Source organism: Solenopsis invicta, chromosome 4 (genome assembly GCF_016802725.1).
Source record: "Solenopsis invicta isolate M01_SB chromosome 4, UNIL_Sinv_3.0, whole genome shotgun sequence".
Lineage (NCBI taxonomy): Eukaryota > Metazoa > Arthropoda > Insecta > Hymenoptera > Formicidae > Solenopsis > Solenopsis invicta.
Window position 1 is genome coordinate 27,166,494 of NC_052667.1, and position 27,427 is coordinate 27,193,920.

Consider the following 27,427-nt stretch of genomic DNA (forward strand, 5'->3'; position numbering starts at 1 on the left):
CGCGCATCAATTCAACTTTAAAGCAGATAAACTTAAATCATTGCAAATGTTGCATCCACTTGCTCTTTCAATTGTGCACAAATTATCTGTCCCAGCTGCCGCATTCTTATGATTTACAAGATCACTCGTGCGATATTGTGGAGTACGGTAACGAGGGGGAGGGGGGGGAGAAGAGCACAGCTGTAACATATATTTCTCGATAACTGAGACGTACGATTATTGCATCTTAACCAACATCTCAATGTAAATCAATTCGATACTTCTGTTACTCAGAAACGTTCGCTAATTACGTGCCCTGATCTCGGACGCTTCTTCGTTCACGCGCTGCGCTCGTCTTGCAAAAATTTCGGAGAACAGATGCGCAATTTACACGGGGAGGGGAGGGGAGGAGGCGAGAGCCGCGCTGACAGGCGGAGAGAATCGCGCGAGAAAGAATCCCCGAGAAAATCGCTTATTCCCTTATCGGCGATTAAAACGCGCTCGCGCGCGCGCGCTAATCGTTTGCGCTAGTCGTCGTCGTCGTCGTCGTTTCGAATCGACTTGTAGGAGAGCCGACAACGACGATACCAAGCGCGACACTCCTCGCACGGTCGTTAGAGCGCCGGATAAAGATAAGTGCCGACCCTTCTTTCTGTGGCCTGTCTCTGCGCCTTCGTCTTCTTCTTCTTCTTCCTTGGCCGCGACCGAAGATTAAGCCGGCACCCGTGGGCGCTGACCCGTGAAGATAACCGACGTGTATTCCCTTCTAAAGCCGTCGATCGGCTATCCACGCGTATATGCGTGCCTCTCGCGCGTAAGCCGCGGCTTTTTTATCAACCCCCGCGCGCGCGCGCGATCGGCGTTGCATCGTCGCCGACTTTCGGATTTCCAGGCGTCGTCGTCCGCGTTCGTTGCACTTTGATCCCTGGTAACGCGCCCGTCCGTTATGACGCGCGTTAGGAGTCACGTCGCCTCGATAACGCGGCGCGTTCTCAGGGAGGAGAGGGAGGGAGGGGAAGAACCGGAGGAAGAAGATCGACAAGGATGACGGGTAACGGATCATTTCTTGCTACCAGCGGCACAACAGATTTTCCCTTTATCGAGGGATTACTCATCCGTCGAGAAAAGGCACGTGCATGCGGATTATTTCGTTATACTTCAGCTTTCCAATAGCGCGATCGAGTCACGGTCGATCGTGATCGCCGATTTCGCAGATCGCGCGCTTCGTCTTCTTACGAGCGTTTTTTTAAGCACCGGTGGCGATCGGAGACCGTTTAAAGTGCACTAACAGCGGCACCAAGTTTATTAAAATTTTAATTTGTAACGCCTTATGACCTTTAATGACCCCTTCATGTAATTTTAAATGTGATACGCAAGAAACTTGTTTTAAAAACCGCATAAACCTCGCACTACGAACGGCACAATAAAATTTTACATACGAATAGCACATGTCTTTTGGAACAATCATGATTTTTTAAAATTTCGTTTGCCATTGTATTTATTTGAAAAAATTGTTGTCACGCCATCGTCAATAGCAGAATATTCCGAATGCTGTAAAGCGAATGAATCTTCCGTTTACCGATTAAATCGCAAGCGTTGCGTATCTTTCCGTATTAAACTCGGCGCCAGTTTATTCGTCAATCCCACCAAAAATTTTACAACTCACAGAATCGTCAAGGCAAACAAAAATTACATTCGCAAATTCGATAACGCGGCGGAGGACTAATTGCGATAACGCGGTGTAAAGTCACAAGCGCGATAAATAATAGCGAAGATTTGGGACAGAAAGGCCAAAATGCAAACCGTCAAACAGGCGCCAATCGCGTTTCAGAAACAATAAGCGTTAACAATGAGCAGCGGATCGCGTTATCGCGGCTACGCGTGCCAAGGACGAAGAAAAATCTCTTCCTGTCGATCTCGATTCGGCGGCGAGCGAGCGAACGAGCGAGGAGCGCAAAATTAATTCAACTCGCGCCGCGTTGTTCTCCACATGCATTCGACATGCCAATCGATGACAATCGCGCGCCGCAGTACGGCGTTGTCCGTGTGCGCGACGGTATAGTGTTACGAAAGTGCGCTTTTAATCCCCCTCGAGCTAAAAATCAATAGCGTGCCCCCTTGATGGTTAAAACCTCCCCCGGGATAAGCCCGGGCTGGGACCGTAGTTAAATAAATCCTGGATCAAAGGATAAGTCCTACCTAGCGTTCTCTCTCTCTCTCTATCTCTCTCTTTTTTTTCATTCGCATATACTTTCTCGTCCCTTCTAGCGCGCGTTACCCTCCCTTCGCCGGTATCGCCCATTCTCTCCCCTTTCCCGCGCTTTTCCATCCGCCGCGGATTATTGCCGAGATCATAAATTATGAATCTTAACCAGTTCGACCAAGTGAAATTATTTCTCATCCCTTCTTCACTGCTCCTCCCCGCGATGCGCGACGGGGGCCTGCCTGTCCCTTTATTCGGCCGGCTACGTCGACTAAGCAGGAAGATCGAGATTTGTGACGGTCCCCATTCGACGGAATTAAGATCATGTTCCGTCCTTTTTTGCACCCAAGTTCCTTTCTCCCGTCGCTCTTACTCGACCTGAGAGTTTGCTTACGCGCGCTTCTCTTTCAACGCCGCCATCGCTCGCAGCCCGTCGCGCGAGCTTTAATCTCGGATTATTTCGAGCCACCTCCAGGATCGGGGATTAATTCGAGGAAGAGTTGACTTATTTGCAAACGACGACGACGACGACGACGACGACGACGACGAGAACGATGGCGCCTTTCCGAGGCGCGCGCGCGATTACTAACGTTGAGTTTATCGAGTCCGCGATAAAAATTAATGACTACTTTCACCAAGGTCGATTAGCCGTAACCGGTAGTTCGTCTTACTCTTTGCCATCGTTTAATTTTTACTCCGGAAGGAGATGAAGAATTGGCTAAAGATCAAAGTTAGCCGACGACGGTGAAGCCGGCCGCAGAGCGATACAACGATCCCCTGATTAATGAATCCCTCATCCGCCGTCGCGCCGGTGCGCGATTCAAATTTCTAAAAGAAAGAATACGCCGGAGTCCCTCCCCGCACGATCGTTTGAATACGCGATTGAAACGATAGAAAAGGACATCGGGATTTTCTAGCGAGCTTTCTAAGGATACTCGAGTCCTTAAGTCAGCAGGGAAACATAAAAGGAATCGAAAGTTTGTACTACGCGCCGCAGGATCACCGGTCGCTCCCGAGATTTCCGTTGAATTCGAAGGGCTTTTTGTACCAGGATCTTATAGCGTAGACGACGAATCGGTGGTGTCTTGGCGAAGAAGAAACGCGCGCGCCAGGATAACTGCCGACGAGACCTCGCTCTGATCCTGGATTTAGACGGAGTTTAGGGCGTTTTCATATCAGGAGTTCATGATTACGCATTGACGCTTGTTCGCGCCTTTGTTCCTAATGACAGGGATCACCCGAGGGATCATCCTGATTCTAGCCGGTTTAACGTACCGAACATAAATTTCACAACGAGAGATTTCTTAACAAGAAAAGATTAGACTGCTGGAAACGTTGAAAGATCAAACTTGACTTTCACATTCAAATCAAATGTAACGGCGTTAACAAAAATTGTAATTTGACCGTTTCTCGTAGCTACATTTCTCATTCAATTTCATACATATGAATTTTTTAGTTTTTCTATAAATCGTTGTTCTTAGATCTTACAAAAGCCTGTGCTTTGCGCAATATTCTTCTCGGAATGATTGACGAAAATTGCAGATTAATATCGCGGATTAATATTGCGTGTATAATTAATTTTGTTCTTAAAAACGCTCGGAAATTTATAGGATTGCATAACGTAACACCGTTTCGTAAACATCGTGAAATATTACAGTGTAATAATAAAAAGGATCGCATCATATTTCCTCTGTTACGCCGCGCAACATTGCAAAAGCCTCTAAACGTCACATTTACTTTGTCCTGCCGCGAAAGGGACGTATCTTCAATCTCTGACCGACGCACGAGACTCCAGATTAGCGAGTTTCTCCACTTCCGTTCGACGGATTTGTCTAGATTTACCGGAGGTTTTGCCACCAGGGCACTATGACGTAAGTTTTCCAGCCCGTTTCGCGCGTGCGACGCTCGCGAGGATCCTACCGAAGGATCCTTCGCATCCTGCCGCCCTGATACCGCTCTAACTGTATATCCACTCAAAATCGTTCGCGGCTTTGCTTGCCTACGCAAGCCCGGATTTCGCCGTCTCCCATCCACGTGCCTGTTGCTGGATGATGGCGGGTCATCATCCCTGTCGGTTCCCCACGATATCCCATGAGAATGTGGGTAAGGCCACCGTGTGACCTCTCCGTGCCAGGGGAGCATAACACGGGGAAAGGACCGGGAAGGAAACGATGTGTTGCGACGGGGGTGTCAAAGAAATATTCGGGATTGACTGTTCATTTGATAGAACACTGACAAGTGCGTACAAAAGAGAGTCGGACGTTTAAAAGAACGCGTATGCTCGAAGGGAAGGAGATTTCTCGAGTATCGTTCGGGGTAAACTATAAGTAGAAGGAAATATTGAAATATCTTAAAAATTCATGCAATGTGTGTGTGTGTGTGTGTGTGTGTGTGTGTGTGTCAAGCAACGTAATATTAAAATTTCATATTCAAAATTTAAAATAAAAACATTTCAAAACTTGTCAATATTCATATAAAAGTATAGAACCTGTTCAGATAAACTTTATAGGTATTTCGATACTCTTTTCTTATGTAACCAATGAAAGAGAGAGTGCTATTAATTAATAATAGTATAAAAATATTAATAATTTATTTTTATCTATATTGACGTTTGAGATGTATATGTACGAGTTGCGTGAACTACTTCCCCCCCCCCCAAGTTAAATTTTTCTTGTAACTTCTGCATACGTCAGAGCAAAATGCGAAATGAGAACTCTAATTCTACAATAATTTCTAACGTTTCTTCTAACATCTATTAAAATCTCAATTATGTACATAAATTTCACATTTCATTTTATCTTTAAAATATACTTCTCTATTCATTCGAAAACATCAATTTCATAAGCAGAGAAATTCACAATTCAATTCTCGTACAATTTAATTCTCAACGGGGCGCGAGAACTAGCATTATATTTTCAAAGGATCATACTTTTAAAGGATAAAAGAGAGTAGCTATACCTTTCTTCCAAGATAAAGGGGTATCCTCCTTTTAAAAAGATTAACATCAAGTGGTTCTTTGATAAGCGAAGGGTTGTTTACCGAGGGACCAGGAGAGCATCGTCGACAATGCTATTATTTGTCTAATACCATTCGAACGCGTAGAAGCGGCTAAATGGCGTCGGTATTCTCGATGACTTCATTGCAATGATCAGGATTTCATTTTTGGTACTGGAGGTATAAGTTTGTCCGAGGTTTTCAGAAAGAGTGAGGAGTCAACACATGCATCTGATTTGCGCGTCTTTATTGCTTCTCGCTTTCCTAACGCGCTTTATTCAAATGAAATTGAAACTAATTAATATAAAAAAAAATAGTTTTCTATTAAAAACAAAATTCCACTAAAAAAATGGTCTTTAACTTTTTACAGGTATCTTTCTGGTTACTTCTCTGTTTTAATTGTTGAACATTCTTTTTAATTTAATCAAAAATGTTTATGTAAATAAATTTTATGTATCAGATATTAATTGCTAAATTTTGACTCGCGGATTATAATTTACATAATCTTTTTTCCATTGCGCATATTTATTAATTTATTAATTATATATTAATTTAATATGTTTCATACTAGAGTTCTTTAATTTCGTAAATGTGCGCGTTAGAAAATCTAATCGGACGTGTAAAGCTAATGAATAATAATTAGCACATGTAAAAATGTGATTTTTAAACATATTGAGATACGTTCGTTTACGTTTGTGTCGCGTTTCAAACTGTCTCCGTTGTAATCCATAATGAATTAACCAATCTCAGAGATTATATAACCCTGGCGTTTTGTTTGGCGAGGCCGCTTTGAGGATTAGTAAGTCTAAGTCCTAAATGACGGGATTATATAATCCAGCGGATTGCTTACGTTGGGCTTACTCGAAAGATAGAAACGTGGCAATTAATTTGTCATCAATATGAATTTCATGCGTACCAGTAAAGACACTTGTGCACGTATTTAACAATTCATATTTTAATATCTTAGATATTTATAAAAGAAGGTTATCGTTATTTATTAATTTTATTATCCAATTTGCAATTATATATTATTGATTTAGTGTATTCACATATTTACCAGTAAGTAAACTGTACTACCAAAATTTATTCCATTTTTTCATTGCAAAATCTAATCGTGTGTCTATCGAAATGTAAAAAAATACATCAATGTCTATCACGTTTAGAAAACTTTCTAATGACTTAAACCTTTATGTTGAGATATATGCGAGTGGTAACCCATCATTGACGACAACAACTCACAATTGGACCAGCTTATTTTTTACTTACACGATACAATACATCATTCTCGCATTAACCGCATTGCCCTCCATTTTTGCCTTCACAGAAGTCGAACATCACTTATTTGATTTGCCTTGTAAAACAATTAGGCCGAGATGATAACGTAGAGGTTCCGAATGATACTCGAATAACAAACAAGAATAGAGACATAATTAAGACAGCTGACATCGAGGGATTTGTCCTTCTTAGCTACATCTGTTCATATTTGTCGTTATCATGACGAAACTATCTAGATTACAATTCCGAAGAAGGAAAAGATAAGAAAAAGAAATTGACGAAAATGAGACAAAAAACTAATGTGACTTGAGAATTTTATGAGTTTCGAATTTAAACGCTAGATTTAAAGTTTTAAGATTGAAACGGTGATCTTTCTCTCTCTCTCTCTCTCTGAAATGAAGGTGGGCTGCTACAACGCCTGTGTACCGCTAATTGCTGCGCAGGTTCATCCACGTATTATCCCCCTCCTTCCATCAACCACCGGTCGCTAGGATTTTTTTCACGACTCTCGTGCGTAAACAACTAGCAGGGTAGCATACGCACCCTGCTGGATTCCGCGGTCCTTCGGGAGTCACAATTCGGCCGGCTGGCAGAGGGAGATAGAGAGCGAGAGGCCGCCGGGGGTAAGCCGAACGAAGCGGATGCAAAGCCGGGGAGAAGAACGAAGAGGCGCGTCGATACGAGAGGGAGAACGAGAGAGCGAGGCGGGAAAGGGTGCGTGCGCGGCACATGCGTAAGAATGCCACGTCCTAGCGTCCTGCTCTCCTGGTCGCCGGGGTCCTACAAAAGCCCTTATTTGGGTCACGGGGCATTTCGAGGGTCCGGGACAGGATGCGAGACACCTTCCTGTCGCTCCTGCTGTCCGGTCAGCGAAAATAAGGCGACAGGTATCGGACAAAGGACCTCATTTGCATATTTTTCGGCAAGATAGAACCGAGCAGAGTCGCCGACCGAATAGGCGTTCCGCGACGAGGCCAAGAACCAGCACGACGCGGCTACTCAGCGCCGGGATATGCGCTCCTGGTACGAGAGACGTCTATTAGGCCTATAAATTATCAGGCATCGATCGCGCGGCAGGTCGAAGCGCGGAGGCTGATGAGAAAACGGGCGCGGTAGTAGGCGTAATCGGGTCAACGTGGTGTATACGATAAAAAGAAATGAGTCCTACCGTGTTACGATTGAGAGTTGTTAATTAAAGTCAGGAGTGACGGACATTTTGTTCGATTTGATGAAAGATGAGTTTAATCGCGATTTAGGATTGTTGAGTGTCTCGAGTGTCTCTGACCCGCACACTTCAATTTTTCAAGCCCAATATAAATAAGAATTTGTGTATATTACTAGGTTTATATATTTTATCTATTTTGTATAAAAAGTACGGCTACCCATTTTGAAACGCATTTGCAAATTTTTTTCTACTCCAAGTTTACGAGATGTCATTTTGCAAATAATATCTCACGCATATATTGTAATAACGAGATTTATAAGTCCAGCTTGATGGGATAATCTGTTAACGGATTACAAAAAACAAATACAGCATTACTAGAAATTAAAATAATAAACAACTGCAAAATTCCTCTAGTTAAATCCATTGTATATTACTTTGAAGAAAATAAAATAACTGAATATAAATTTATAAATCGCTAGAGATTAAAATAAAATGACACAGTGAGCAAATATGATTAAAATAGAAACAGATTAAATATTAAGGATTCGATTTTTAAACGCTAAACATTGAAAATTTTTGTGTTTCCAAATTCACTCAATTTTGAATCTACGACCTGCCTATAATACTTCAAGAATTATAAAATAAAAATAAATTTTAAAAATAATATTTTGCGTATCGTCATATATAAAAAAAATTATCTTTTTAATATTTTTAATGTATTATAAATATTTTAATTATTTTAATGCGTCATAAATATTTATACGTGAACAATCACATTAAAAAAGCACATTTTGTAATACAGGATATTTTAGCTGTACAATATCAGCTAAAAGTTATCGAAATACTGTAAACTCCTTAAATTTACTTTTTTTACTTCTAATACTAAACGTCAACGACCAAAAATTTTGGCCGTTTTTTGATCCTGAATCCAGTTGCAAATAAATATTTTTTACACATGATTTTACAAAATAATCAAGAGTAAACAAAAAATTAAATAATGTTTTTAAATCAATAAAATAATTACGAGCAACTTTCATTCAAACGTAATAATACAACAATTTATAAAAGTTTTATATTTTTAGTAATGTTTTGAAAGATGATATACATATCTTTAAAGTTCTTTAAAAAATATAAATTATTTTTATAAACTTATAAATTTTTACTTTTCTATTCTTCAATAGAAATATATTTTGTAATAGGACTACAATTGGTTTTAGATAAACATTTGTAGTACGTACTATCAATATCTCCGCATTATAAATATTTCTAAAAGTAGACATCACAACGATAAAATGTGAACATTACTGTCCAATCTGCGTTGCATTTCGCTGCTTAATTTAATAATGCTTAATTAGTACTACCGTTCGTCTTTGGTCTCCTACTTCCTGTCTTGATTGTAAACGGTGCAATTAACGCGCGCAGATTATGTGCGGATATCGTAGTTATAATGCGTTTAAATGCATGCTGTGCAGTTGCACTTAGTCTTATATATCAGTGTAATGTAGTTATCATGCGTTTTAAACCGACAGTTTTCTACTTTATAAATCTATGTATCTACTGATAAACTTTGCAGCAGTAATATCGATGGTGCCTTACCATTTGCGTAATTTACTATTTTGTCATTATTATTTCATTTTATCACCTTACTGTATTTTTGTCTATTACAAAATAAATAAAATAAAAATAATTATAAAGAGTTTGCGCAAGAATGCAAGTAAAATGCAGTCGATAAGAGAACGGACGGGCGTTTAGGAAGGTAAAAAAGGGTAGTAGATGACCCTTGAGCAACAGGAACGCAGGATCTTGCTAAAGTAAAGGGGGGACACGCGGCTGCATTTTAGAGAAGTCTGGAAAATCCGGGAAGCCCAAAAATCCGCGAGTAACAGGCCTTCATATCTCGCGGTTGCGAGCGCGGCAGCCGTACTTTCGTGCTTCCTGCGAGCCTGATTGCCGCCGCGACTCCTTATCCCAATTCCCTTACGCGGGATAACGCGGCCCGATCCGCATCTTGTGATCCCCGCGCCTAATGCAGAATCCTCACGCTACGTGATCTCCGCGGCGCGTCCTTGAACGAGCGGAGTCTCATCGAGTCACGTGTGCCTCCTTCTTACGCGGCCTCGCACGTAGAGCAACAGGCTAACGCCGCTTCTTCGATGGCACGCACAAAGGATCTACACGTGGCTGGTGATCCTCCTCGATACCTCCTGCTATCCTGACCCACGAAACTCGCTGCAATAATCTCCTGGGAAGTTTCTATCCCGATCAAGGGGATAAATGTCGGCAGGGTCGCGAGACATGATAATCTCCTTTATTCGAAGGACGAGCCAAAGAGAAGACCGAATTTACCGAGCGTACACGTGCGATCGTTTGATCTAATTCCGTTTCCAGATAACGTCGCGCTGATATAATGACGTTGTGAAGGAAGTACAAATAACAGAAGAGAAAATTCAACCTACGTACGAATCAGTTTCAAGAGGTCAACAATTAAAGATATTTCTGCCAGAGACTTCTTTTTCGACGAAAAGCAGATTTTTCTTAATAAACATGTTTTACTCACAATAATTATTCACAGTATATGCTATCAATAAAATCAGTATACCAACACGCAATAAGACGCATGTATAATTTCGCATGAGCGATGTGAACAACCGAACTTTGCCGAAAAATATCTCTTGAAAATTTCAAACGTTCCTTTTTCAAAGCGAAGGATTATTAATTACTATCGTTTCGCGGTCTCATTGATACGTGAACCGTTAATCCTGAATTCTCGACGTAACCCATTAGTTCTATGTTCAATGTGAATTTTCGGCTTGTTGTTACATATAATTTATTTGCCGTTGTACGTATAATCCGGGATTAAGTGACAGCGCGGCGTGGTGATAATCAGAGTTTTGTTAATAGTACTGCAAGAGGCTCAAAGCCAGCGGACCTTGATATTACTTGGCGGTGATAAAGCGCCGCAATCCCGAAATCCCACTGTATCTTTATTATATACGAGGACCCGGGGATCCGGGCGGAAAATGCTGAAAAGTCAGGTGACACACGGCGAAGACATTAAATCTTTTTTATGAATCATTTATTACGGCGTATTCGGCATTACGTAATCCAAGGTCACAATCCGCAGATTTATCGCCGGAGAGACGCCGCGAGGTTTTAGACTCTTTAATCCCAAGGTGCGCCGCGGAGACAAAATAGCGGGATTATACAAATCCCCGCATCGCTTAATCCAGGATTAAGATTATGGTCATAGACCGACGACGACCCCTCGTACCTTTCGGAATTTTTCTCCCATGAAGGGGAATACCGGTTGAAGATCGCGTGAAGCGCCATATGCGTTCCGAATTTTTACGATAAAATGTTTCCGCAGGCATGTAGCGCGCACGTAAAAAAAAAAAGAAAAAAACAAACAAAAGTACACGGGGAATAAATTATCTCGCCAACGTAAATGCATTGTCGTTAAGTTCACTGAAGGTCCTTGTAACCTCGCGAGCATGTAACGCTATGAACATTAAAACCAAACTGCTGCTAGTCGCGGCAACTCCCATCCTTTTAATTTGTATTATCAATTCTAATCACTTCAACATTTATTGTATTTCAAGTAGCGCGTACTGAAGAAAATCCATTTGCATTTCAAATCGCATTGCTTTACTATTAATAGCTGGTTTTTGTAAAGAAACCCAGAGAAAGTAATTGCGTTTAAACACAAATAGTGCCGATCGATATTGTCCTCTATTGTCGAAGTTATTACAATCACTCCTGCGTTTATCTGCTACAGAAGAATAGCATATCGCACACGATCGCAAATGACAAACTCACGAATTTGTCATTTAGAAACAAAGAGTCCAAGGTGGGCAAACGATATTTTATGAATTTTTGCCGATTTTTCTCTCAACTGACGCGATTCGTCTGTGACGTAGCTCCGGACCGGTTTCACCAAACACCGTCGACCGACATCGTCAGCGCGCGTTTTCCCGTCGCTCCTCGTCCATCATTCGCGCGACAAAGCGCGCCTTGTTCCAGATCTCTTTCGCGCCGACCAATATCTCGCCGATGCAGCTCGACGTAACTCGCGGGCGTGCACGTACGCGCGTATATACGCGTACATACGTACACATGTATACACGCTAACACACAGGCACAATATCTTTCGAATCGTTCGTAGAATTCCCGTCGTATCAGGACGGGATGTAAAGCTTCCTGGGGGATGAGCCGCTTAGCCTCTAAACCTTGTGTGCTCTGCCATAGTCCTCCCGCCGCCGTCCCCCTGGCAGCCTCTCGACCGCCCTTTTGTACGAGCCATCATCCACGGTGCGCGTATGAGTGAGCGCGTACGTGTGCACGCATACGGGACAGAAAGCGGGCCGTGTACGCGGCCCTGCACGGGGATTATCCGGGCTCTGTATTCGTGGGGATTATCTTTGGGCGCCGCGCGTACGTGTGCGGGCCGAAATGCATGTGTGCGTGGCCAAATCCTTTAGTGGCTCCGGTTTGGTTCTCTCTCTCTCCCTCTCTATCCCGCTTCTCTCTCTCTCTCTCTCTCTCTCTCTCTCTCTCTCTCTCTCTCTCTCTCTCTCTCTCTTTCTCTTTCTCTTTCGCGCATGTGTGTATATGTGTCAGGTACAAGGATGCAATGCACATACATACACACGTCTGCACTTGCGTCACCGAGTTTGACCGGCCTGCACGTATGCACCCGCGTTCGCGAATCGCGCCCGTGTGCGTGCGCGCGTACACGTGAGTCTGGGATTAATCCGGGATTATTGGTCGTGTGTGCGCCGCCCGCCGTCCAAATCCAAAATCCAACGCACACAACTCAGCTAATCCTAACCCACCCCCTTTTCACCCTCTCTCTCGCCTGCACCTCGTCGCCCGCTCACCTCGCTTCCCTCACTCTCGGCGTATCCTGTGTGTTCTCTACCGACAGTTCGGAGCGTTGTCTACAGGGTGTGTCTGAAAACACGCGTTCGTATCCTATTTTTTGGGCTATCCGCTTAAAAGCGCCGAGTTTCGAACGCATCATCGATTCACATTAAAACGATATTGACCATTGGTCGAGGATCTTTGTGAATCCGTCGATCAATTTCGCCTTTGACGAAAGTGATAAAATTGATCTTCGTTAAATTGTCAGCAGGATGTGATATGAATTTCATCAGAATTTTCAAGATGTCCAATCGCGACAAATTCAATTTTATCAAAATTTCATACGAGTTTTATTGCATCAATCAATATCAGTCATATCTTGCGCTGAATTGTTTAAAACGAATATTTGCGACGTAAACTCGGAAATATTTGTTCGTTAATAGAAAATGGAACTGATGCGTACAAGAGAAATTTCAATCACTGATTTTTAAGATCGAAATTACGGGATTAAAAAATCACGATGGACGTTACGTGCAGGACGTGTCTATTGTTTGAGACGTCGATGACATCACGGATAATGCGCGACTGAGACATTAAAGAAATTTAAGTGATTTTTAAGTGAGGCTTCGCGCTTCGTTGCGTCTGCAATTACGTTACAATCTTCATTACTCAGACTGCGTCACGGCAAATAGTTAACCGTTATATTAACAAATTCCAGAATAGATTTCTAGTTTTTAAATTTATATTTTACAACAAGTGTTATTAGATATTGGGAAAGGTGCGTGACACATTGGAATATCTTACGTAGAAAATAGACGTAAGAATTGAAATAAAACTAATAGTAAGATACATTTAGCAAAAAAAAGTAACTTGAGTGCAGTGTGAATAGTATTTTATGAATATAATAAGAGCTGTTTTGATTTGTCGGTAGTCTCTTTATCGGTAAGAGCACGATTTCGTAATGTCTTGTAAGGACTTGTTGGGTAAGCTAAATGTAGGACAGGACTCGAATGAAAGAACAGTAGGAATAAAGCCACATACGCATGCACGCACTTCCGTACATGTGAGAAATATCCATTCGCAATATGGTCCACGATTGCTCTCCACGAGTTATGATATCGATTTTGCCTTTGGCTTAACGCGTGGTCAGGTTGAAAGCTAGAATGTATACAGGGCGGTCTGTAAGAGAACCGTTCAAGGGAAATGAGGGAAAATAGCAGTTTTTTATGTTGCAATTCGCACATACTGTAACTTATACAATTTGATCGATACGTTTTCGCCGTAATCTAAAAAATTATCTTTTCCTCTTTCCTTTTTTTTACATATTTTTTATTAAACATATAATTTTATTGCCCGTTCATAAATAAAATGTGTAAGCCTACATCTCTAAGCCTTTACAATCAAACGCGCCTTCGTGTATTGAAATATATTCCGTAATTCGTAAATTTATTCCGTGCTGTGAAAAATATATGAATTGGTTAAATATTATCTCACTCATTATTACATTATTTATACTTTGCGATATTCCGGTTATTTGTGAATAATAGAACGACTTCCGAAAATGAAAACTGAGTTGAAACTGCGTAAACGAGATTTTCAATGTGCAAAACCGTTTTTTGCAGGCGCAACAAAGGGTAGTTACATTTGAATTAAGCTACGCTACATTTGTACGGTAGTCCCCGATCGTTTATGAGTCCGCAGTACCTACCAGTCAAACACTCGCGAGTCTTTCCCACCCGAATATATTTTCTGATCGGGTTTTGCATCGCGCAAGTTTGGAGATTACTACATCAAAACTTTTATGCTCCGGGGAGCTTTATCGTTCTGTCCACTGACGAGAGAACCTAAATGGTGGGAATTCAAAGACAGCTCGCCACAAAAGGTGCTCGGTCTCCCGGGAGGGAGGAGGGAGTATCGCGTAGGGTTAAATGGCGTAACGAGCCCGATCGTATGGCGCAAGACGCCATGGTGGATGTTCGCAGGTCGCCTAGCCGCATAGCCAGGGATTCGAATTTAATCCGGATTAGTTCGTAAGGGTCACAATATCCTCCCCTCTGGCTGCGCCTCGTCGCCGTCCGCCCCATCGTCCGTGCACACGGATGCGCGCATATAGACGTCCAGGTAAATCCGGACGGAACACACGCGGACGATTATCCTAATTCCGAGCTGACGCTTACGGCTCGCGGACTAAAAGGGGACAAACGATCTCATCTTTCCGGCTCATCTTTGATGCACGCCGACGTGAAATCGTGTCTTGATAAAAAACGATGTCGGTCTTTTTATTTTTAGATAAATCCACATTTCTAGCTTATCACGTAACAAAATTTTTAAAAAATTAAGATGAAAAAAATTTCAATTCTAATTTATAAGGATTGCATCGTATAATCTGTATCCTGCTTATATCGCCACAAATCAGTTTTCAAAGTTTAGTGTCGTTGCATATATGCAGCAATAAAAATAAAATATTATCGATGATTTAATACTGTCGTTTATTTATGCAGTCAATATTATAAATCTCTCTTCTATAAATCTTATCGCGCAATTTGTCGCCTCAGTTAAAAGTAAGTGATACCCACTGGTAGCGCGCGCTTTCGGAAATTCGAGGGATGTAAAAAAGCATAGTCTCGACTAAGGGAAGGCGGAGATAAGAACTGAGAAAGGCAGAAAAAGGATCCGCGAGTAACGGGAGGGGGGAGGGTAGGATTAACTGTGACGCACGGAGATTTAAGAAGGATCCTCGAAATCCGTAGATTTAGGAAGTGCGTGCTTCTGTCCACCCGCATCCCCCATCGCATCGCGCGCCACCCTTTTCTCCTCGCCTAGGTCGGGGCTGGAAAAGCAAATATGTACTCTTGCTCCCTGCATTCCTGCACGCCTTCGAAATGCCGAACTACAGAATATCCCTCTCTCTTAAGAACACTTAAACCGATTTCTCTCTAGAAGTTAGCCCGAGAAAGGAATCGCAGTTTGGCAACTTAATATGATGTACGATGCAATTTCTTTTGTCTCTCTTGTGAATCCTTTTTTATACAGAGATATATCGCGTGAAAGCGAGGAATGAAAGTAGAGAAAAGCACAAATGTAACAAATCTTGCAATAGTATAAATACTAGATCAAACAAGTAATTAGTTAATCTATTAATCGCTTACTATGTAATTTAATTATGATACCTTTTGAGGTTTGCATACGTAAAGAAATTGATTTTCTATGACGATTCTATTTTCCTTAAAAAATAAAATATAAAAAAAAAATACCAATAATTGTTAATTCCTCATTTTAAACAAGTTTAAAATGTAAAAAGTATTTATAAAAAATAGAACAAGTATTATATTGCATTATTCAATCGTTAGATATAATTAAGTAGATTTGCAAACATGCATACACGTATATATATACATTGTTTTCAACATTTAGAGATATTTATATAGCAAGATAATTCAACAATAATATGGATTAGAGGAGATATCATTAATAGAGATATCATTAATAGATTGCTGTCGGATATTTCATTTAGCGATAAACTTGCTAAATACGTTTGCCATATATAGGTATTTAATTCCTTCATTAGACGTTGCTTTCTACAAATTTTAGTGTCATTTAAAATTAGAAGGCTGAGCATTCGTCTCCGTTTATATAGCATTTAATTCTCGCTGCAAACGGACGCGTGCAAATTGTTTCCACCGCATTATCGAGGATCAAGGAAATTCCGCCGATAGTCTATCTCGTTTACGAGCTTTAACGACCCCTCTCGCGCAACTCTCCATCGAATACGTACGTCTTCGTCATTCTTAGCGGAAGCGGACTTTATGACGCGACATGGCAGCTGAGTTTCTGGATTGTCGCGAATGAAATAAGAGCATTTTCGAGCAAGCTGTTTACATTATTCGTGTAATGTTATTGGACAACTTTTTGCGATAAGTGACAGCATTTTAGCACTATCCTTGTTTATAGAACCTAATACATATTTATAATACCATAAATAGAGTCACATTAATTGTTACTCTTTACTTTCTTTTTATAAATGAACATTATTAATCTAGGCAATGAATATTATATTATATAAGTTTGAGCGGAGTAAAAGGAAAAAATCGAGAATATAAAATTATTTAAATATCAAAACGTATCGTTTTATCGCTTTGCTCTCTTATTTATTACACAATACACAAGAGCTATATCGGCCTTCGCCGGATACGAGACGGCGGCGGCGATTAACGCCGCTTCCGTTCGACAAAGTGCATTAATGGACATGACATCGGTGCATCGTTAGCGCATTTTCCTCATCGCTGTCACCCGAGTTATCCCGACCGAGTTACGCAAAGACTAAAGTTAAAGCTATTTTCGCACGATCTGATCTCTCAGATCGTGCGTAAAAGGTGACTTAATTCGCCCGGCAAATTGACGATTTACGGCCGCGGGAACCCTTGCGCAAACCGACACACCCAGGATGCAGCCCGAGGTAATGGGGTGTATACAGATGCACTCACAAGGACAAGATGGTGAGGAAACGGGACGAAACGTTTCATTGTACGAGATACAAGAGTTCGAATAGGTTCAGATCGATAATGAATAGAGTTTCTTCGTATTATTTTACAATATTCTTAAATTATCGTAAAAATTATTTAAAGAATGCTTGTAATGTCAAAAAAAAAAAATAATATCAACTCTCAATGGTCTTATAAGAACCTCAAATCTTATTAAAATAAAATATTGATATAGTAATTATTACTGTACATTTAATTCTCATATTACACAGTAGAAAAACATTTTATGTCATGTTAAAATCAATCCTTGTTAAAATTATTAACATACTCGGTTGTTAATTTAACACAATGTGATTAAGTTATTTGAATATTTTGTGTTAAATTGATATTCAACATTTCTTAGAGTAACTCAATTTATGGGTAAATATGTAAATAACCCATGAATAATATGGTTTTGAAATGTAAATTCCAAGTTGAATGAATAAAATGTACGTGCCCATGTATTATAAATATTAATTTCAAGAAACACGCTGAAAAAATAGGCTTCTACAATATTTGTTTTCAAATTATGTCAGTGTTACATTTTTGTTGTAATAATTTTTTGCATAATATTTGCGTTACTTTCCACGACATATTCGTCTTATGTTAATACAGAAATTTGGATGGACCGTTTGGGATATATAAATTTAACACAATTTTTCAACTGTGTAACAGATAATTGAGAAATTAACTTACGTATAAAATATAAGAAAAAAAAGAAATACTTACCTGTGCTGGAGGCAGATTTACTGAGATCGAAACCCTCCTGCTTGGGACTTGCGTTGATTTCTTGCTTCGGGTGCTGGTTGTGCGCGGAGAACGGTGTCTGAGGTGTGCTGAGAGGTGTCTGCGATTGCAGTGGATGCACCGGCGGGTGCTGAGATGCGTTCTGCGGCTGAGACTGCTGGGACTGATGGGACTGAGGGCTCCTCGGTAACGAGGATACGCTGCTTGGTCTCGATGGTGGCGAGGCCTTGTGCGTCAATGCCAACGCTTGGCTCTGTAATTGCGGAAGAACATTAATTTTTTAAATGTTTATCCTGAACAATAAATATGATTGCAGGGCGATAGTGATATTGGTTACGTGAGATAATTATCGCACGCATTACTGAAATGCGGCAGATTTATTCTGTTAAGGAGGAGAAGTATGGGAAAGTGATATATCTAAAAAAAAAGAGATGAGAACATCGTAAAGAAATTCGATAAGCTCTACATTATAAAATATGGGAATCTTTTTATATACCGAAAGGACGCGAAAGAAAGTTTAATACCGGGAAGCATGATTTGTACATTTTTACGCTTATTACTCGGGCAACAAGTTCTTCCCTGGCTTCTACATTGTCCTCGGCAAAGTTTCACAGCAAAAATATTTTCTGCGTACAGGAGCACGTTATGTAAATTATTGTGATGTTTATTTCATCGCTCGTTTGTGTATAATCCAGCGAGAGTGCGGTAATCGCCGCGGGGTAATATAAATCCTTTGCTGTCCTTAATCTCTAAAGACAAAATTCCCTGACACATTATGCTTCTAACGGACGCATGATTTTTTTTTACAGGGGCGATTACTATAAAAGTTTCTGCAGAAACATAGCTCCCGAGCTAATCTTTACATAAAAAAAATATTATCGTAAGTCATTATTGCGCGTGTACTTAATTGTCCGTGTTTTCTTAATTTTTTATAAGCTCGACAGATTTTTACGATAATGATACGTTGCGGGAATTGAACAGTTTTGTCGTTGCATCTTTGCTAAAATACGCTCGCAACAAACGGCTGACTAGAATCTGCCGCTGAAAAGAAAGAAAAAGATAACTCGCACGCGAATTAACTATGCGCGATTGGAGGCAATCTAGCGATTAAAAAAGCCTTCGGCGGCAATTCACGGTGGGAGCGACGCCTAAACGCGGTCAAATCTACGACGTTTCGGTCGGGCCGAGCGAGCCGGATGATCTAAGCGTCGTCGCCGATGAAATCTGAGCACGTGCTCAATTCCGAGCGGCGACCAGGCTAAGGCATAAGCGCGGACTTAGATTTATGTATGAGTGAACTGAACTTAACACTAACGGCTAAGCCGTCCACGGTGTCAACTGGGGTCAACTGGGCCCAGAATGCGACAATCCTACACCACCGCCACAGCAGCAGTAGCAGTAGCAGTAACAGTCCGTGCTGCCGCCGCTGCTGTCGCCGTTGTCGTCGTCGTCAACGCCGACGATGTGCGAAATGCACCGCGGAGCGATGATTTTCGTCTGGAAACTGGATCGTCGATGACGCCTCCGTGGAGTACGAAGCGTCAAGCGGCAGAACGAGCCGAGATGCGAGGCGGCGTTTAACCCTTCGCGACTTCCTGCCGCGTTACGTGCTCGCTCGCAATCAGCGATTTTCGCGGCTACTTAGCCTCTTTATTTAATCACGAAATTATCAAATTTAATCAGCCGGCATTCGTACACGCGCCACGAGGCAGCCTTGAATGATCGACGACGATCAGCGTCCTATTAATTGTTCCTCGAAAATAATTGTTCCTCAATTCTTAACCGATCAAATCGCAATGGGATTCATCGTCGTTTTATTTCAATTAATTATATCGTATTGCGTAAATTAATTTTGACGCAAATCAAGATACAATTTTTTTATTCTCTCTCAACAATGCATCTTTCGCGCACGTATTTTTACTGGTAGAAAATATTGAAACAAAAAAAGTATACATTGAATTCAGATGGAAAAAAAAAGAAATATTTCTTCTTCTAACTAATTTTCAATATCTTTATACGTCGCTTCTCTGATCGATCTAACGATGCAAAAGATCGACCGGTGATTTTTTCGCTTGCCCGGACTGTACCGGGGTACCAGCTACTGTTTCGGGAGCTCTTCGAGGTATGCACTCGCAAAAAACACGTCAGACCGCTGAAGACCCGGGCCTGAAAATGGGAGTGAGCGAGAAAAAGAGATGATGATGAAGAAGAGGAAGGAACGGGAGGCGAAGGGAGCGGAGCAGCGGGATGCCTGAAGGTGCCGAAGAGAGCGAGGAAAAGAGATAAAGACCGGCCGGCACTGACGGAAGAGAGACGAACGGAAACGGACGGGCCCCGAGGGTCCACGTGGATTGAAAGAGGACCGGGCGAGGGTCCTCGGCCCGTTTCCACGCGAGGAATTTCCACGCGAGGAACGAAGACGGACGCGAGACCGAAAGCGGGAGCGCGTAAGAAGGGGCAACAGGTGGATGGGGTTAGCGGCTTATCCGGCTAACGCCCCAAGTGATATCGCGGTAACTCTGCTGTGACGTGCGAGGGGTTACGATGCTGTTGTCGTAAAATCAGGAATTTCGGTTCTCTCATCGATCCGGCTTTCGCCGCGGTTGAGAATTCGCTCTTCCCGTGGAATCGGGAATCGCGTCCAAAGGCGTTAGCCTGAAGAAATGTCCGGCGCGAGAAGCACGTCTCTTTGAAAATTCGCTCACTCGAGCGATAAAAATTGCTTCTTATCGGGCGCCAGGTTAATTGTGCGATAATTAATTTAACGGCGAGTGCTGCGTAATGGACCGATACAAGCGGCTAGTATATTCATTAAATAAAATTGAATATAGAGTTAGAATGCATAACAAAATTGTGTAATAATGTCAGTTGCAATAATGATTATCAAAATTTTTTTTTTCAAGCCGTATGTTATTGTTCGAAGTTACGGCTTCATTAAATATTAACAAAGAAGGAGTAATTGTTCAAATTGAGCTGAGGCCGTAATAAAACTTTTAAATGAAATTATGTCTAGTCGCCAATATATTGCGTGATACAAAGGACGACGGATGCTGCGGAGACTCGGCCAATTTGAGCGAACACCAGCGTGAATTCGCGCAAACGTTTTCTCCTCCCCCCCGCGTCGCGATCGTGCGAGGACCGTGACGACGATAAAAATGGAATAGCAAATAATTAACCGCGAAGCGCAAAACGTGTACGCGATATCGTACCGCGCCAACGGACGAGCGACAGTTCGGCAGGCGTTTATCAACGGATCAGCTTATCTACCGGGTGTAACGGAGATACGCAGCGACGGCGTTTCCTGCTGGTGTGTTTCCCGTTAATGCGATAACCTTAATCGCTGACCATGCACAGGCTCCTCGTGGACCTGAGAGACCGCGCGAGAGAGCTTGACGGAATTTGACGGAATTAATCGCGACGGAATCGCCGCGCGCCGCGCCGCGTGCGCTCCAAAATCGTCCGCAGCAAACGAGCTTACGTAAGGCCGATGACAGTCTTTAATGTTTGGCCAATTGAACGCGTGGTCCTTTTCGGCGTATGTCTTACGTCAGCGGTATCGTTCCTCGTGCGGCCAATTCTGCCCGCCGAAACAAAAAGAAAGACCGCAGGAGAAAGAGAGAAGATTCTCCCCGTTCCTTCGTACGTGGATCCTTTCTTCTCGTCTCGTCGCGGTTTCTCTGCGACAACGTTCGATAATTTATCGGCCGCTCGTGTCGCTCGTCTTTATTAATTCTTCGAACACTACATTAACCCGCGCGAGTGCTCGCGTCATGAAAAATCACGCTGCGATTCGCGCTGCGATGTTCTCGGAGGATATGAGTTCATTTTAGTTACATTGTAAGAAATAATCGAAAGAGAAAACCTCTACTGATTCAAAAGTCTTTCAAAAATCTGTCAAAAAATCAAAACTTCGATGCCGAAAGAAGGAGAAAATTTAATTTATTCCGCTCTTACATGATTTCTTGTATCTTACGAGTTTCTTGCTGAGATTTCTGCTAAGCAAATCGTAAGCAATTTAACAATTAGCCAGTTTTCGATCGCGGAATAAAAATTTTTTCAAACAAGAGTTTTCGAAACAAGAGAGTAATTTCTATGAAAATTGGATAATGGTGATGTACGATCGTTTTATAATTGTTCAAGACTCCAATTATAAGATAACCTCTGTTTCTGGCACACTTTTAGAACATTGGAAAGCACTCGCGCGCCGGCTTCTAATCTTCATCGATATAATAAACAACGTAGCGTTGTGTAATAATAACAATTCGTAAATATACTTAATAAAATTTACAGCGATTCACTATCTGCTTCAACACGAGTGATAATTTTCTCTATCTTTCGGCGATCATCGAATGAAACGGAATTAAATATGGCGCGACCCATATTAATCTGCAACATTCTAATCATGCTTATCGAAATATCGAGCCGGGGATAGCCGAGCGATAATTGGCTGCCTCTTTGTGACAGATAATCCGCGGATTGATGCGTTTGCGATCGCGTTACGTAAATTGTTGCCGACCGGTGCCAGAGAACCTCGTTCCTAAGTGCAAAACATGGTAGAGTTAAAGATTAGAAAGCAATAGATAGGATCTTGCACCAGCGATGATCACTGATTTCAAGGGTTTACTGGAGAAAGCGAGAATACAAGTATCTCTCAAAATTACAGTTTAATTAACCGTACACATAAATTATTCCTTAAAATTAACATCAGAAAATTTAGAAATGCATTTCAAGTTTACATAGCGAAACATTTTTATATTATATTGATCATTTAAAACAAAAATGTACCTTTTTTTCATAATTGTTGAAACGGAATATGATGTATCGTGTGATTTCTAAAATCTCTCTTTCTCTCATTCCCTTTTAAAAATATAATTATCTAGTATATAAATTTTCGTAGAGTAGCTGCTATTATGCATTCTGATTAAAATAAATAAATACGTGATATAAAAATGCGTGCTCCAATAAAACTACCGGACAGGAGACCGTTCTCATCGCCGTAACCAATTTTTCCTTTACAAAATATTCACCGAGAAAACAAAAGATCGTGTCTGCGGCATAAAAAGGCAACGTGAAAGGCCTACGAAGAGAGGACCGCGAGCTCTACCTGCATTTGATATATCGGCTTCGGTGGCCGGATAGATGGATTACAATCATTCCGGGAGCTGGGGTGGTCAAATACCGTGACCATGCGTGTTTCAAACGTATCCCCGTGCACGCACACGTATATACGTACGACGCACTTTCGAGTACACACGTGGCGGCCCGTGCGTGCACGGGCAGTCCTGCGTGCAACGCGCTGCAAGGACGCGTTTTCAAGTACCAGAATGCAGGAGGTGCGTCGCGGTAGCGTGAAAATTTTACATCGCGAGCTCTCTCCTCACCGACGTTTCTTTGTTGTTCAATAACGCGAATTCGTGCGGCTCATTTATTGAAACATTTATCGAGCGTCATAGCTATAACGTCGACAATGACAGAAAATGCAATTAACTTTAGTACGTCACGCCTATCCTCCTTTTTATTTTTTTTCCTCATGCACGATCATCGCGATCATCGCCACGCCGCTTTGTTATGGCTACAATTGCTGTTATTTACGCGTATTAGTTTGCTCCTCTAACAGTGTGATTTTAATGACCGTAATACGAATTGTAAAGATCAAATTTAGAATTTTTATACATATATTCTGTAATTCAGGTTAATGTATTGTTCATGCGTTTTCACGAGAACACGAACTACAAAATGAGTTTTCGTACGTTAATACCGCAAGCTGAAGGAAGAGCTTAATTTTTTCGGATTGACAGCATTATGAGATTATCCTCCGTCTCTGACTCCTTTTCTGTAATATACCTGTAGGGATAATGCATCTCTCGAGGTGCATATGCTTTCATATAAGTTAAAAGGATATCCTTTCTCTTTAAAATAAAATTAAATGTTGTTTATATTTTTACAACAATAGTTTTATAACTAAAATATAAGGTTTTTTTGACAAAATGATCCATATTATATAATTCACGTGTGTTAAATAAGCAATTTTCTAAAATAAATAACAGTGTAATATTCCAATCTCATCGTTTCTTACACAAAAACTTATGATCTCTCAATCTCAAAAAATATTCTCTTAATTTCAATATTTTTACAATCAAAATATAAATAAGTAGAATGTGAGATTAATTTACAAAATTTACAAGTATAAAATTATCACGTAACCGCAATAATTTTACATTAATTTATTTACTACAACACATTACGTAAACGGTTTTTTACAAAAATATTCGTAGCGTTTTCATTGTTAAATTTTTCGATAACTGTGGTAAGCCGAAGGCGGCCATGGATCGAGAGATCGAGCGGTCAATGGAGACATGCGGTCTTATTCCGTTGAATGCCAGAACATGAACATGGTCGTGGCACAGGAAGAAGGCAGGGGCACATCCGTATCGTGGTCAGAACCCGTGACCCCCCGATACGTACATACACGTGTAAACGTACGCTCGTTCGTCCGCACGGCACACACGCGAGCCGCGGCTTTGCCGAGGATTATCCCCCGCCCTACGTTGCCCTCGGTTTTCATTGTGAGATCGCGAAACGTCGGGTATATACGCGTCGGATCTGAATTTGGTGCGCGATTTTTGATGCGGAGAATCGGAGTCTAAATCCGAGCGAGTGCCCGCGCTGCGTTTAAAAGGATAATTATTTCCTTCCCAAGCGATCATACGTCTGATAAATAACGTGTTTCTCTTTTCGATGCCGTATAGATTACGCGAATGTATGCCTATCTAAAGTGTATAAATGTATTTGCTCTATATTTTTTTCATTGTAGCTTGAAGCAATGAGTTTCAGAAAGTTTTAAGGCAAGGATACTCCGCGTGCGAGAAGATGAAGATTTCCGTTCGAATCTATCGGACTTTTTTATGCATTTTCTCGCACGTTCGCGGTTTTATTATTTTTTAAACGATTGCGCGATGTACGAACGACGCCTCGTTTACTTATTTTAACTACTGGAATAATCGCGCGTTTCACGTGTAGTGGCCAGCCGCTTTGAGATGCGAAAGAATGTGCCAAATTGATGACGAGGAATTAAGCGGACTGAAAGCGCGTCCAGAGTGAGAAAGAGAGAGAGGGGTGCAAGAAGCGATAGGGTGGCCAATTGGCTGTGTAATGTCAGAAAGGGGTTGCTTCTCGCCCCTCGTATCCGCTGACACCGAGTATAGACGCTGCGTTATTTTTATAAGTTCGGCAGACCGAACGCCGAAAAACGATGCTGGCACGCTAATCCACGACGTAAACCATTTTATCGGAATTTTATATTCCTTGTCAAATTAAGGTCACATATTTTCAATGTGTATGGCTGTAATTTTTTTATTGATCTACCATATATTGTAATAAATATATTTTTCTCAATTTTTCGACATACAAAAGAAGATTGCAAATTATTCAAAGAATCGATAAGTCGGTCCTCTAGAAAAATTACTTCAATCAAGCTTTAATCTTATTAATTTACTAATAATTTAATAAAGAGTTTGTCTGAAAAGAAAACTAAACTGTAAATTAAATTAGTGCTAGTTCTACTTTTTCTTCTGTCTCTATTATATTTAGCGTTGAAAAGAAAAATATTCTTTTTTATATTGCACTTCCATGTTTTCTCAATCAATATTCTTATTCTTAAAAAGATGTAACATTTTTCTTATAAATTCTTGAAATATTGCTGACATATATATATATATTTTTTTTTTTCTTTTTTCAATTTTATGACGAATTTTATCTACTTTTCCAATTTGAGAAAAGATATTATGATCTTGTGCCTGATTGATAACGTCATGTGCAATGTGTCGTTCAGAAACAAAAATAAAAGATCACCTGTACTTGATCCGTCTTCGTGTTAGCAGCCATCCATGCCTCTACAAAGGTGTCCATTGCGCTCTGAAAATCCATTCCCTCCTGGGGCCTCAATAATTCTCCTGGGCCTCGGAAGTCGCCGCCATTCGTGACATATCGCGTTCTCAAATTCTCACAAACTCATAACGCTATTATTTTTTAGCCCTGGCACTTATCAATTAGCAAGTCAAATAGACGTTGAGAAATCTCTAAGCTGAATATCGGTTTTTTTCTGTCGTCACATCGAACACCCGTATCTACGATAAATATTTGATGTTCGCGTGCGAATAAACATAAAATTTGTTTACGATCGAAATCACAGACGTATTGAGACGTGCATGAAATGTCCGCTTATTTACGCAGAGAGTTCTTACTGTTACGAGTTCTTACTATCTAACTATGTTAACGATTAACGCGTGGGGTGATCATTTTTTTTTTTCCTATACCGAGACGACTTACGCACCTACGATCACTATTAACTGCTCTAAGTTCTATTTTGGTATTAGCATGAAATCTTAAATATACGATTAAACTGCGCGTATCTCTGACTAGACTGCGGAAAATCACACACGTGCTCGCAACTCATTACGATAAGTATTGTCCCGGAGTAAAATCGGAGTAAATAGAGCGATCTATAGTTTCGTCCCGTTTCCCGATCACCAATCGGCACGTCTATTTAGAGCGTCACGTACACAATTCTGAACGATGGGCGATATCGATCGGAGTCTCTTGATTATCGGCCACAAGATCAGTCAACGTTGCCCAATGATCTCCCTGTGAGAAGGTCGCGAGACGAGGCGAGGCGAGGCGAGGCACTGTTTTGGTGCGCGTGGATCGTCACCAATCATCCGCACCGAACATGTGCGTGCTCCGAAAACTCGATCCCTTTGAACGTTTCTCTTCGGAGCGGCTCGTGATTGCGATCACGAGCTCTCACGTCATCGTTCCATCTCCTTCCTATGCCGTGTATATCGGACCTCTGGAAATCGCGTGCGATCGCCAAGCACCAACGGTATGTCATTCGCGCTGCCGAGAACGAGCGCACGGTCCGCGAGGACAACACACGTTCGCAGGGAACGGCGTTCGAGCCGCGACTGTGCGCGTCGAGGCGTCGCGGCGCTCGATCTGCTGCCCCTACGACGCCCTACCCGCGAGCGCGCCGTCAGTATCAACCCCACCACCCGGTCGTATCGCCGCTGCCGCCACTGCCACCACCACCGCCACCACCACCATCACCATCACCACCACCTCCATCGCCCACCGCGATACCGTCGTCTCGCGTCTACCGATATCGCGGCCGAGTGCCTCCTCTGGTCCTCACTCGGCTGCTGGTTCACCCTCTCGCTCGCCGACTCCTCGCCGGAACCCACCTTCGTCATACCCCGCAACAGCCCGAGATCCCGCCGTCTCGTTCCCGCTACCTCTTATCCTCCCCCTAGATTTCGCAGTTCGCTATAGCGAAGCTTCCTCGCTCCGGATAAGGCGTCGTCCCTCTCGCGCTTTACCGCCTCCTTCTCGTTCGTCTTTGTCCGTCGCGTTAAGTTTCTTCCTTCCCGATCACATTTTCATCTGTTTTTACGCCTTTTAATCGCGTCGAGCTAATATTACAATTGTGCAACGCGCTATTAACTGATGAAATTTCAACCTAAAATCCATTAGCAAAATTGCAAATTCCCTTGAAATCTATGAAATTTTTTCTATTTTTTTTTTTCAACTTCTCTTTCACGTTTGTCAATGACGAATCTTTATAGTCGCTTATCTCAATTAGTTTTGAATCTCGTATTTTTTCCTATCGTTGATCTGTTTTCTCAATAA

The 27,427-nt window shown here is 41.7% G+C and overlaps 1 protein-coding gene across 1 annotated transcript in view; it reads right to left on the reverse strand.

Annotated features, from left to right (window-relative positions):
• Positions 1 to 26,438, reverse strand: part of LOC105196348 — a 45,085-nt gene extending 18,647 nt beyond the window's left edge. The window contains exons 1-2 of the mRNA XM_011162254.3: positions 25,595 to 26,438; positions 17,726 to 17,996 (exon numbers count right to left, since the gene is read on the reverse strand). Coding sequence (XP_011160556.1) covers positions 17,726 to 17,996; positions 25,595 to 25,669 — 346 coding nt within the window. The 5' untranslated portion in view covers positions 25,670 to 26,438. The remainder of the gene's footprint in view (positions 1 to 17,725; positions 17,997 to 25,594) is intronic.
• Between the last annotated feature and the right edge of the window lie 989 nt (positions 26,439 to 27,427).